Here is a 12,742-nt window from a genome sequence, read left to right as displayed (position 1 = left end):
TTGATAATTTATAATATTAGCTCTAACAATGTTGATGGGAAGTGATCTAAAATGAAGTTTAATTTTTGGAATGAAATATTGGAACATTTGATGAAGAGATGTGACTTTTAATTTTTTAAAGGGGACACGAGGAATTTAAAAAGTGTTATAACACATGTCATCAACATAATAAAAATGTTGGAGACTCTTATAACGAATGGTAGAATTCTAGGTGTTGTTCGATCGCCTAGTTTGATTTGTTGCAAATCATTTTAAGAGGCGCGACTACTTCTCTTAAAGGAGGTTTGGGAATGGCTTTAGTTGAACACTAGTACTTCATTACTATGATTTAGGAGATTTAAATGTGTGTATCGGTAGATAATGTAGAACTGTTCTACATTTATACAAAATTTGGATGCATCTTATATGATCCTCATCTAGCAAATGATTGTGTTTCTTATTTTCAATAATTTTCTAGATTCACCCTCATGTTTCTACAAAAAAAAATTCAATAGAATGGTGAGTTTACATAGCATAAAATATCTATTACGTTTATTTAAATTAAAGTACTGAAATTTAGGGTAAAATAATATTGACTGTCATGCCCTTGAATGACGTGTGTTGTATGTTCAACTCAACGTCATGGCAGTGAAATAGTAATGTTTTACGTAATTATTCAATTAATTACTAGTACTAGTGCCTAAATTGCAATAAATATTGATGTTATGTTTAGTTGAAAATTTGACAACGTACGTTCATTTAATGATGGGAGAAGCAGTCTGTACAAATGCAACTAGCTACCCAACTTGAACTTGTTCATTTTCATCGATAATAAAAAGTGCATGCACTAAACCTACCAATTTTTTTATTTTAAATTTATTCACACATACTAATATTTACAAAAATAATACCACGAACTAACTAATATAAGTAGTATATTAATCAATACCTTTGCGTGATTGCCATTTGTTGTGTTGAGCTGTTTTTTGTTTTTTATCAATCTTTTAGTAGTATTTTACTTTTAATTTGCTACTGTTGTCATCCAATTTTTGGCTTTGACAATTTTTCACTAATTCATAATTTAAGGTCAAGGTTCAATTGTGTAACTAATTACGTTACACGCACTCAGAAAAATAATTTGTCAATGTCATATATGGAGTACTAATAGTATTATGAGAAACTAATTTTTATAGTAGATATTAATCACTCCTCCATTTTCATTTACAAGTAATTAATTGATTGGAAGCATCATTAGCGTGGTTGGCACTCAGTCGCTGTAGAGTGTAGAATCTGCGTATGTGTGTTTACCAAAATATGTCACTTCATTTCAACTCATAATATCTAATCTAAAATGTCATTATTTTATTATTTTAAATAGTTTTGAGAAACTTTCATTCATACACCAACAAAAAAAAAAACACAGCTGCTTTCTAGCATTAATAACCTAACATTATTTCTAAATTCCTCCATCATTCAACCCAAAAAATCCGTCAGTTTTACTACATGATGCATATTTTAAAGAAATGCACACTTTTCCCAAAATAGTTATACACATTATAAACGCCCACATCATACACACCCTCGGAATCTGGTAGTTCGGACCTCAGCACCGGTTGGGGGGCTGGCTGGCTGGCGGTTCATGACAATCCGCACTTTTAACTATAGTCACCGTATGTATCATAGTAGTTTCTTTTGATCATTCTCTGATTACTTCTCTTTCATAATCAATCTCTCTCGCAAGTCGCAGATCTTTCCGACGACAACAATACTAAAAAGACTCAGCAACTGTCAACAGTTGTGGATCCCTGGCACTAAATTTATGGCTTCGTCAATGACCTTAACATGGTGATATCCTTAATTTATTGTGTCCTCCTATATTAGTCCACACATAATAATATATTGTAGTACTAGACACGAGTTTTAAAAAATGTAAAGAAAAATGGATTGAATAAGTTAATAGAATATGAGTTCCAATTATATATATTAGTCTTATAATAAAATGTGATTGGAATAAGTTGGTGGAACGTAGGTCTACTTAATATTTATAGTAAAAATGAAATAAGACTCTTATTGTGAAAAAATGACAAAATAAGACACTATAATAAAGGGGAGGGAGTAATACTTATGTTCATTAAATTAAATAACAACGACTACGATAAAGAAAATTATAAACCAAAGATCTATCCATTTGACCTCTGAATTTGAATATAAGTCTAAGTAATTTAATTAGTATAAGTGAAAAGTGCACATAAAATGTACTAGCATCTTAATTTAAGTTTGGCACTCTATCCATTAATGTCGGCTACATAAATGAGTTGTTGCAAGTACTCAACTTGTGCACAGCTGAAGATAAGCTTATTGTGGGGCAAGAATGTTGAGATTTAAGCCCCCCTACCACTTTCATAATTAATTTAATATGTAACAATTTTCTTTATAGTCGATTGTTTGCTTCACTATAATACTCCTATATCCGAGTGTTAGTGTTTTGTATAAGATAGATAAAATTGACAAAATAGAATAAGATTGGATTATTTTAGTTACTTTATTTGGATTGCTTGAATGTGGTATAGGATAAATTAAAGGATAATAACTAAATCACAAATATTTATAAAAAATTATGATATTTTTTCTTATAATGATGCACGGACAAAACTAATATTGAGAGAATAGCCTAACTTTGAGGTGATAAAACAGTAAACCATTTAAGTAAGTGATCAAATGCTTGTTTGAGTTATCAAACACGACCTAATTGCATAGTATTATACAAATAAGATATTTAATTATTTTTTAGTATACGTTTGTCACTTTAACCAAACGCCAGACATGTGATAATACTGGTACAAGGTTTGCTGTCAACTTTGACACTTTGTCTCTTTGTGATAGTTTAATTTACTTTGTATGACACTTAAAATTTTTTCAAAATATTAGTAGTTTGTTTTGTTTCTTAGCACATCTGGTCTTGAGATAAGCTATACTACTGTATTTGTTATCGCACCATTATCTGTGAACATCTATTGTAAATTGTAGAGTAGTAATTATTGTTTACGAGTAGTTTATGTTAATATTTAAACTCTATGTTAAATTGTTTAATTTAAGATTAATTTAACTACCCAACTATGCCTAATAGTAATAATTATACTGATGATAGTAACAATATTATAATTCGGTGAATTTTGTCACGGCCACGCAATATAGCCTCTTGTAGTAATGCTATTGGTTGCTTATTAGTAGTAATATTCTATTGCAAAGATTTTAAGAATCACGTGTAGTGTCACGGGGACACGTCCAATTATTCAAATTTCATGAGAGAAGAAACTAACACATACAAAATGTAGTATATACCAAAATTTGTAGGATGCAATTTAATTCATACCAAGCGGCATACGTCCCTATTTATTGTATAATTGACCTTAGCCTTCCAACCTTAATTTTTAATTGTCTGAAAGAAAATTCAAATCGCCAATGTGTAAACTTGTAATTTAATTATCCTGCAGAGAAAGTTTTTCTAGATTACTTAACTGTCATCGATATTTCATCAAATACATTAAATATTTGAAATTTTACCCAACAATAAAAGATGTCAATTTTTTCAACAAGTGAAAGTCAAAGTCATTATTGAAATGTTTAAAAACATCCGATTAAAATTACAAATTAGTTCATTCATTATTTGAATAAAAACCATCATTCTTGCCTAAAAAGTGATGGAGATGGATCAAGACAGGGTCCATGCGAAAATATAGGATGGTCCAAAGTAATAGATGCCCACCAAATTTAATGGGCCTTACACTATAGTCTCATTTGGCAATCATGAGGCTAGGGTGATTTTATTTATAACATCAATTTAATTCTTTGTAACTCCTAATTTAATACTACTACTACAATAATAACAGTATGAATTTACTACTATTTAACCTGTAGCTTATAATCTCATAGTATTAATTTACCTAGTAAATGATTATTCCGTATAAATATCAAACACCCTCATAAATAATTCTTTTTCGTATTATTCCCATTTCTTATTCTTCGCAATCCTTGTCCCAATTCTGTGCCTTCTCCTCTGCCAAAAACCTCCCCAATTCTTTTTTTTTTTTTTAAGTATATAAGTAATCGACTCTTATTAAAAATGAAGATCACTCTAAAATCGCATATGGTTGAAACTTGAAAAAGAGTTTTGGATTTTTAGTTCTCCATTTATTGTATGATGACTCGAACCTCCAACTTATTAGTTGGAGAGAACTGTTTTACAAACCAATCTACATTTATCTCGTCTTGAAGTATAGTCTTCTTAGTAATAAGATTTGAAATTTATAGGTTTCAGATTTTCGGTTAAGTAACATATTATTTGGAGACTATTCACGATTTAATTAGAATATTAAATTTCAATTTTAAGGATAAAATATTACTCCACAAATTTTACTATAATTTTATGTTGTTTTTAATGGGAAGAAGTGAATAGAAAAAATGTGGCTAAGAATAGAATAATAATAACCCTGTGTACTATAGTACGCAGTTTACAAATTCAATTATATTTTGATCTAATTTAGAAACCATAGTCCAACACACAAACACATCAAAAACAATATCTCATATAAATATATTAACTTCAAACAAATCCAAGATAGTCCACTAGTCTTGTAAACATAAAATTAAATAGATCCATATAATTAATATCAAACAAACTACCAAACTCACAATAATCTTAACATGGAAGTGGAAAGCGCAGCCACCACCACCACGGCGGCCCAATGGCCGCCGGTCAAAAGCGACACACCATTCACGGTGGATTTCATATCCGGCGCAGGGAGAGGTGGCGGCAAAGATCCACGGACATGGAGTGACAACTTCATCCCGTGGAAACAATAGCCGCCACTACTAATGAAATAGTATGATCTGGCCTCCGTCAGATTGTACACATCTCTCCCTCCCCTCGTCACGTTCTTCACGAAATCCCCGTCGTCGCACCTCTCGTAATTCTCCTCCTTCACCTCCAACACGTTGTAGTAATGCTTATCGAACACAAAATCTGCACAATTTTTACTAAGGGCTTAAGACCTTATTAATTACTAATTATTTAATTATATAATATATTCGAATTTTTGGTATTTTGTGTAAATTATTGTCAAAAAGCACTACCAATACAATGTTATAAACTCAAATTTATAAATATATAGCATATGCCAAAATAAATTAATTATGCGAATATAGAAAGAAAGAGTTACATAGCCAGTCTCCGACATAAAAGCGGTGATGGGCGGCCCAATGGGTGTAGTTAACGTTGGGCTTCCAGCCGGACTTGCCTCCGACCTTGATGAGATCGCCACACGTGCATGTTAGCAACGCGGCTGCGACGGCCACCACCGCGAAAAACCGGATCCGGCCACCGTGATCATGCATTTGTTGATTTATGTTTTATAGATGTGAGGTGAGAGTGTTTATGTGCAACTGAATATCCCTATATAATAGGATCAAATTTAACGTTTAATATCAAGTCTTTTAAATTGCAATAATTGTAACAGTTATGCAGTCAAATTTTACAATATGCATGCGATTTGTGTTTGTACCTTATTCACATAAAAGAAAGTCATGATTCTGTGTGTTTTAATTTCTTTTCTTGCCTTTTAATTTAAAAATATTTCGGTTTGGATTTATGAAGGTTGAATCATACTATTATTGTGCATGCTTTTATTGAAATTGGTATTTAATTTTGTCAATTCATAATCGAACAAATTGCATATACTAACAAGAAGAGGAAATGAAAGATCCCATTTAATGTTTCACGAGTAAAAGCAAGAATAACTCTCTTAATTATATTTTGTCAGTTAGAAATATTGGCTTTCAATATGTTACCAGAAGTTTAAATGCAGTAAAACGAGACGATTCACACCAATTAATAGGTAGAGGTAAATTGTGAATAATCATTTAAAAAAAATTAAATGTAATGGTACAAACTACAAAGAACTATGAAATAGATTAAATGCTTGCGGTTATGCAAAAATTTAAGGGTCTTCTGTTAGAATGTAATGAGACATGTCGTTTTTATTACACGTTGGATTATATATTTTCTATAGTAGTAATATTTTTAGTTGAGTGTTTTTTTGAATTGTATATTTCAACAAATTGTGGATCCGGAAATGGTCTACCTAAAACTAGGCCACATTGCTTTGAGATCACTTGATATCTAGATCAAAAAATTTAAACTATGAATCATTACCAAAACTAGAGTATAATTTTTGTCGAAAGGGAGAAGAAATTCCTAATATAAATAAACAATATAAATTTTGGGATTTTTTTGTGGTTAAAACCTAAAAGTAGAGAAAGCAGTGACAATATATGGGCCTAGATTCTGAAACTTCAACATCAAAACCCAAATTTTATGTATTATTAAAAGCCTAATAAGCCCAAGTCCAATATTTTACATTAAATGCTTAAATTACCCCAAGTTTTTATAAAATGGACGCCTATCCTATGCATATCCCCAATCTTTTTTTTTTCTTTTTATTTTTTTTATTTTTATGCATATCCCCAATCTAACCAAAAATAACTACAAGATCACCACTTTTTGTTGATTAAGTTAATTTATTGCTTCAAAGAGAGTAGTTTTATAATTTTATTACGCACCTCTATCCCAAAAAGAACTACAAAATCACCGTACGATGGACTCGAACAAAAGACCCGACTTTATAAATTAACTACTCCCTTTACTATTAGATTAACATACATACACTAATTTATTTTAGTTATGCTCAGATGGCTATAGTATTATTTTCAAGCGTATATATATAATCAATCATATCTTTTATTATTTTGGAACTCAATAAATTAATTAATTGTATGAATCAATTATTTCTAAAAGTAATAATATAGATTTTAGAATTACTTTAAATTTGAGAAAATAAAAAACAACAAAACCGATAATATAAAATTGAACACTGTCACTTATACTCCTACAACAGAAATTCAAAATGGTATACTAATATAAAAAAATAATCGAATAAAGCAAAATAACCAACGGTCGGTAGTTTCAATACAATTAGTATATAGTATTATGTTCCATATGCCAATTTTCAAATCTAAAAACGTAGGAATATTAAATTTGTAAAAAAATGTTGCGATATTATTGAAATGTTTAAAAAATCACCTCAAACTTAAAAAATGGTGAAAAATTGGTACTCCGTATAATGTATTTATTTGCCACTAAGCTGAATAATAAAAGTATAATACCAGTATACTACCATCTTAGATTTTAATAATACTAAATATAATATCCTGAAAGCTAAACAGAAAAATATTCTTGTATGACAACTCTTACATGAAAGACAAAAAAAGAGAGTATTATCTGTATTCTGCAACATTTCATGTGACCATAAAGCTGTACAAACTAACTTTGAACAACAAATTTGACTTAGATGCACATGCAAAGATTTGTAAATTATTTGTCATATGTATTTTTCATACAATTTTACTGGATACACACCATATTTAATATCCTAGTTTGACTGTGTTTCAGGTTTATAACTTTATAGGTTGTTGAAAAATCATCTAAAATATAATTATGAAGAATATAGGAAAGGAAGAAAACATAATAATTAAATCACGTGGAACAGGTTGACGGAAGAACATTATCCCATAATTTATCTCCTGTTTTGAAATGATCATTATATCTTTTGTCTTGTCTTTCATATTATATTTTCATAATTCTGATATTTTAAAAATAATAATTAATAAAATGATTACATAATGTATCTGTTTCAAAATGGTTCACAAGACCAGATATATAGCTTCAATAATACGTACAAAGGGTCATAATCCAAAATATGTTATGAAAGCGATGTTTTTTTTTAAAATTTAAATATAAATGACTAAATTTTCAAATTTATGATTATTGTAGAATATTGATGTAATAAGGAGTATCATTTTTGGTAAATTTAACATAAAATCAATGGATTAAAAAATGCAATAAGTTAGCATATTAAATCTATCTCTCTACAAAAAGTCAAAAATAGACAACGCATAATCTGGAGTGACTTTTCAGATTTGAATGAATCAAAAACACAAAATATGGAAAAATAGTATACTAAAATACAAGCACTTTTGAAGTCCATAAAACAGAGATTTAGCTTTCAAAGTTGTTGAACAAACTAAAAGCTTTCAACACTTTCTACACACCTCATCAATCTTGATATGATTATGAACTCATGAGTTCAAATTTGGTGGATAAATAATGAAAGATAAGAAAAGAAAAGAAAAAAAGCTAACAAAACAATGCAACAAACTCAATAATTCTTCACAATTTGGGTTAAAATAAGTGCACCAATGACAGATCCAGCTCAAGAAAGCATCATCTACAAGAGCATCAGAAGTGAATCCCAGGCAGCTGCAGCAGCGAAAATGGCCGGGATGAAAACCGAGCTCCTGAGGGCGGATGGCAAGCTAAGCGGAGAATTGCTCTTAACTGCAGCCACTGCTGGCGGGGGAGCACCTTTCTCGACGTGGATGGCAACCTTCATGCCCCCGTAGCAGTACCCCTTCCCGCTGACGAAGTAGAACGTCTTGGTCACGTTGAGAGGGACGACGTCCCTCCCTGCACCGGTGGTCCAGTTGTGGAGCGGGTGGTCGGTGTTGCAGCTCTCGTAATCGGTCTTGTTCACCTCAAGAACATTCATTTGGTTCCTGTCATATACAAAGACTGCAAATAGAGACAACCTAAAGTTTAGACAAACAAGTTGTTGGGGTAATAATTCAAAATTAAAACAAGGCCTAACAGGGGAATAATTGAAGTAAGGTGCTATGTTCATAGAGTTGAATCATGAATGAATGCTTGTGTTGTGCAATGATTTTGTGGCCAACTAACTGTCTTTATCAATTACACTTTTCCTATTTAAGGGAAAAGCTACCACAATGAATAGACATGAAATGAAATTAAGATGAATCATAACTTCATTTTAATAAGAAACATCAATACTTCAATCTAAATGCTGAATTCTTGATATCTCCAATACTCACAAATCCAAATTCTGAATTCTTGATTTTCACAGCTTCACCAGTTTAAATAATCAACAAAGTTGAGATAAAAACAAGTAGTTTCAAGAGCTAAACACCAACAATAACTAATAGTACAAGCTCATCAATCCTAAATTCTAATTCACTACTTACAAGCAATAAAAACTCAATCTTGAGAAACTACATTCAAATTCACTACTAACAAGCAATAAAAATTCAATCTTGGACAACTAAGATGCAAGAACTAAACAATGCAGATTCTCTTACTTGTTGGTTAGAAGGGAGACAAAATTCTATCACAAATTTATAAAGTAAGCAAATCTAAGGCTAAATGAACAACTACAAAGTGAGCAAAAACAACAGATCTAACACCAAGCAAGAAACAAAAGCAATCCAATTAGTTTAATTATTAACAATGATTGGAAAAAAGGCAGATCTGAAAGTGAAGGAAAAGAGAGCATACAGAGCCAATCGTCATGGTAGAACTTCTTATCCTGAGCCCAAATCGTGTAATTGACACCTTGGGTCCAGCCCTTGTTGGCGCCAACTATGTAACGCACCGCCGCCGCCTCCGGCAGCATTGCCGCCGCAAACAAGAGCGCCATTGCCGCCAGCAGAACTCCCCTGTTTAGTGCCATTTTTTTTCTCAATTTCCCCAACGGAAAAGAGCAGCTTTTTACTCTCACTCTCACACTCAGAATCTCTCTCTAGAAGCGAGGAGAAGTACACGGGATGTAGCAGTTATAAATGAGCCGTGTGGGGACGAGTGCAGATCTCAATTTCTGGTCAATTTTTTGAGGTTGTAATAATTAATTAGTCAAGATATTATGCTAGTAATATTTGCTTCATACTACCATTTATAATTAAAAATAGTGAATCATTGTAAAATTAATGGGTTGATGATATTTTAATGCGACAGTTGGAATTAATTGATGAAAATTGCATGTGGATTAGTAGATTATTGAGTGTGTGAAAGAAGCAACGTTCAAAATGCATTGATACAGCTCATTTACAATAGAGCGCTATTTTGACGGTGGATGATACTAGTAGTACTAATTTAGTAAACCAAATATTTTTTTTTTCTATTTTTCTCTTATTAATAATTTTGGAATCGAATCTTATTTATGTTAGGTTAGGATTCCATTTTTTTACTTTGAAAAAAATGTTACTACTAGGCTCAGACCGCTCAGTTTGATGAAATTGGGGATGTAGTCTGCAGGTGCAGTGCAGTTGGCAATGAAGAGGCAGATCTTACTGCAAAGAGCCTGAGTTCGAATCTCACTACTGTCGTATAGTTGCTTCCATCTTTTAGGCAGAAGTGTGAGGCCTTGGGAGATGGACTTCTGGCAGCCAGTGGATTAAGGCCTCTCCATTACCGGGCTACTGTGTACCTTGATTGAACCTCCCCACGTGATGTCAGGCCGGAGTGTGGGGCCTGCCAAGGCGACAGAATCAATTTTTTTTTTCTGCAATGAAATTGGGGATGTAAATTTGCAATTTGAACTTTATAATTAAACACATTTAAAGCATATATCCATAACACACACTACATCGCACACACACTGCACATACATTGCTCACAAAAACCCTACACATTGTGTGTGAATGTGTGTTGTGTGTGTGCCCATAAATTTTAAGATAACATACTAGTAATGATATAATTATGTATATTTAAAGAATAATCATATAGATTAAAATAAACATGAATATGAATCACTGAAAAGTAAAATACATGAATCCTAGTAAATGCAGAACACATAAAAAAATGGAGACTTATTTAAAAATAAAAAATTTTCAAAAGAAAATGTGAGGAGTAAAATATACTAGTAGTATTAGAGTAGTAATAAAATGCAAATTTATATATTGTACAAACTCAAAACTCCTCAACACAACTTTAACACTGTTTCAATACAATATCAACGCAGTGTAAAATTTCAAGATTTTTATGTCAACACAGTATCAACACAATATCAACACAACATCAATCATTGACTACCGTTGAAATTCTGTTGACATTTTCCTGTTGATGTTTTTTTGTGGTCTGTTGACATTTTTCAATAGTCCAAATCATAGTTTTGAATTTGTACAATATTTAGAGTTTTTATTTGATCACTTTTTAATAATATTATATAATTAATGATGGTGGATTATAATTAGATAATAGTGTTCTATATTTGCTGCAGTCCAGCATACAAAAGCAGGAAAAACAATTAAATGCATGATTAGGAGTAATGAAAATGAAGATCTTTTTATAATGAATATCTAAAAATTCATAATATTCATGAAACATAGATAGACCCAAAATCTGCAGCAACTGTCGTGTTGATTAAGATTCATATTCTTAAACATTAATTGTCAATTTTTAACTGGTTGGCAACAGCTCTGTCATTAATGATTGCGTGTCCATGTTTATTGCTAAATCAATTACTCCAAGATTTTCCCTTAAAAAAAATCACTCTAAAAAATCCCCATAAAAAAATTACTCCAACATTTGAAGAAATAAAGTTTACATGAGTTTTTAAAATGAAATAAAATCCGACACTTTATTCGTGTGTACGGAACATGTAAATATGTAATGTTCTATCATCATTATATCATTCACCAAATAAATCAAATATGCTTTTTTCTAAAAGAGATATAATAGCCAAGTCAAAAGAAATTTAATGGCAAAAAAGTTTATGTATAATGACCGAATTCAAGCTCATATCCAGCTCAATAATTTTAAAATTATTTTTATACAAAACTCCCCCTATATTACAAACTATCCTTATTGAAAAATCAACTAACCAATAAAATATTAAAAAAACTCAATAGTATAATAAACAAAAGTCAGAAAACATGATCAATCAGCCTTTCTTCAAGCCTTAATTTGTGAGAGAGTTTCTTTATTTGATGTTTGCAATAAGGTTACTCGTTTTCCTTACGTCCAATACCAAAATTAGACATTTTGCCTTAAATAAATCAACATTTCATTGAACACATGATTGATTAGCATTTCATCATTACATAAATAACTGAAACATTCTCGAAATAAAATACAGAAATGAAAATATGTATATGGAGTGGAGTATTTGTTTTCCGTTCTTCCATATCTTTTTTTATTTGATTTTTTATATAACTAAATATCATTAAATCTATCATGGGAAAATTTCTATAAAATAGTAGTAAATCATTTATAGCAATAAAAATCTTATCACAAGTTAGAAATTACAAGAAACCAGGGGCGGACGCATGGTTTTTATTTTGCAGGGAGTATATAAAATTAAATTAAAATTATCTTCTTCCTTTTAAATTCAAAATTCATTAGTCATTATTTCACTATTATCTGGTTATCTCTGTAATTTCTTTTCATCCCTTCCTCGCCCTCGCATCCAGTGGTTCGGACCTTAGTACCGTTATAATTACGCAGAGGTTGAAGTTGGGTGGCTCCGACGAAGATTCGCTCAATTTTGACCATTTAAAATAAAACATGATAGAAGGCCTGTAAAATCAAGTGGTTACCAAATAAGGAAATGAGGACATTGTGTATTTGTGTTGTTGCAATTTGATAGAAAAATACAAAGGTGACAAGGATGGGCTAGCAGTCCTGATTTGATACTACAAAATTTGTCAACTTAATTACCAAACCACATGCAAAAATTTCATTTACCTTAACATAGAAAGTAAGATCTGAATACACAGAAGCCTAATATTAGTTGATTAAATTACATTAAATAGGCTTCCCTTTGTTTTCCCTTTTCAAGTATTTCAAATATATAGCGTC

The 12,742-nt window shown here is 31.1% G+C and overlaps 2 protein-coding genes across 2 annotated transcripts; both read right to left on the bottom strand.

Annotated features, from left to right (window-relative positions):
- Positions 1–4,553: 4,553 nt before the first annotated feature.
- LOC148923817 (early nodulin-like protein 20) lies at positions 4,554–5,378 on the bottom strand. The gene is made up of 2 exons (XM_089060036.1): positions 5,199–5,378; positions 4,554–5,002 (listed from the first exon to the last, which is right to left on the bottom strand). The coding sequence occupies exons 1-2, from the start codon at positions 5,371–5,373 to the stop codon at positions 4,668–4,670; spliced, it is 510 nt and encodes a 169-aa protein (XP_088916162.1). The 5' UTR covers positions 5,374–5,378; the 3' UTR covers positions 4,554–4,667.
- A 2,690-nt stretch (positions 5,379–8,068) lies between these two features.
- LOC148923816 (early nodulin-like protein 17) lies at positions 8,069–9,704 on the bottom strand. Its single transcript, XM_089060425.1, has 2 exons — positions 9,443–9,704; positions 8,069–8,665 (listed from the first exon to the last, which is right to left on the bottom strand). The coding sequence occupies exons 1-2, from the start codon at positions 9,615–9,617 to the stop codon at positions 8,322–8,324; spliced, it is 519 nt and encodes a 172-aa protein (XP_088916551.1). The 5' UTR covers positions 9,618–9,704; the 3' UTR covers positions 8,069–8,321.
- Between the last annotated feature and the right edge of the window lie 3,038 nt (positions 9,705–12,742).

This window comes from Salvia hispanica, chromosome 6, assembly GCF_029641045.1.
Source record: "Salvia hispanica isolate PSC_SH4W2 chromosome 6, Shi_PSC_v1, whole genome shotgun sequence".
Taxonomy (NCBI): domain Eukaryota; kingdom Viridiplantae; phylum Streptophyta; class Magnoliopsida; order Lamiales; family Lamiaceae; genus Salvia; species Salvia hispanica.
This window is presented reverse-complemented; position numbering and strand designations above follow the sequence as displayed.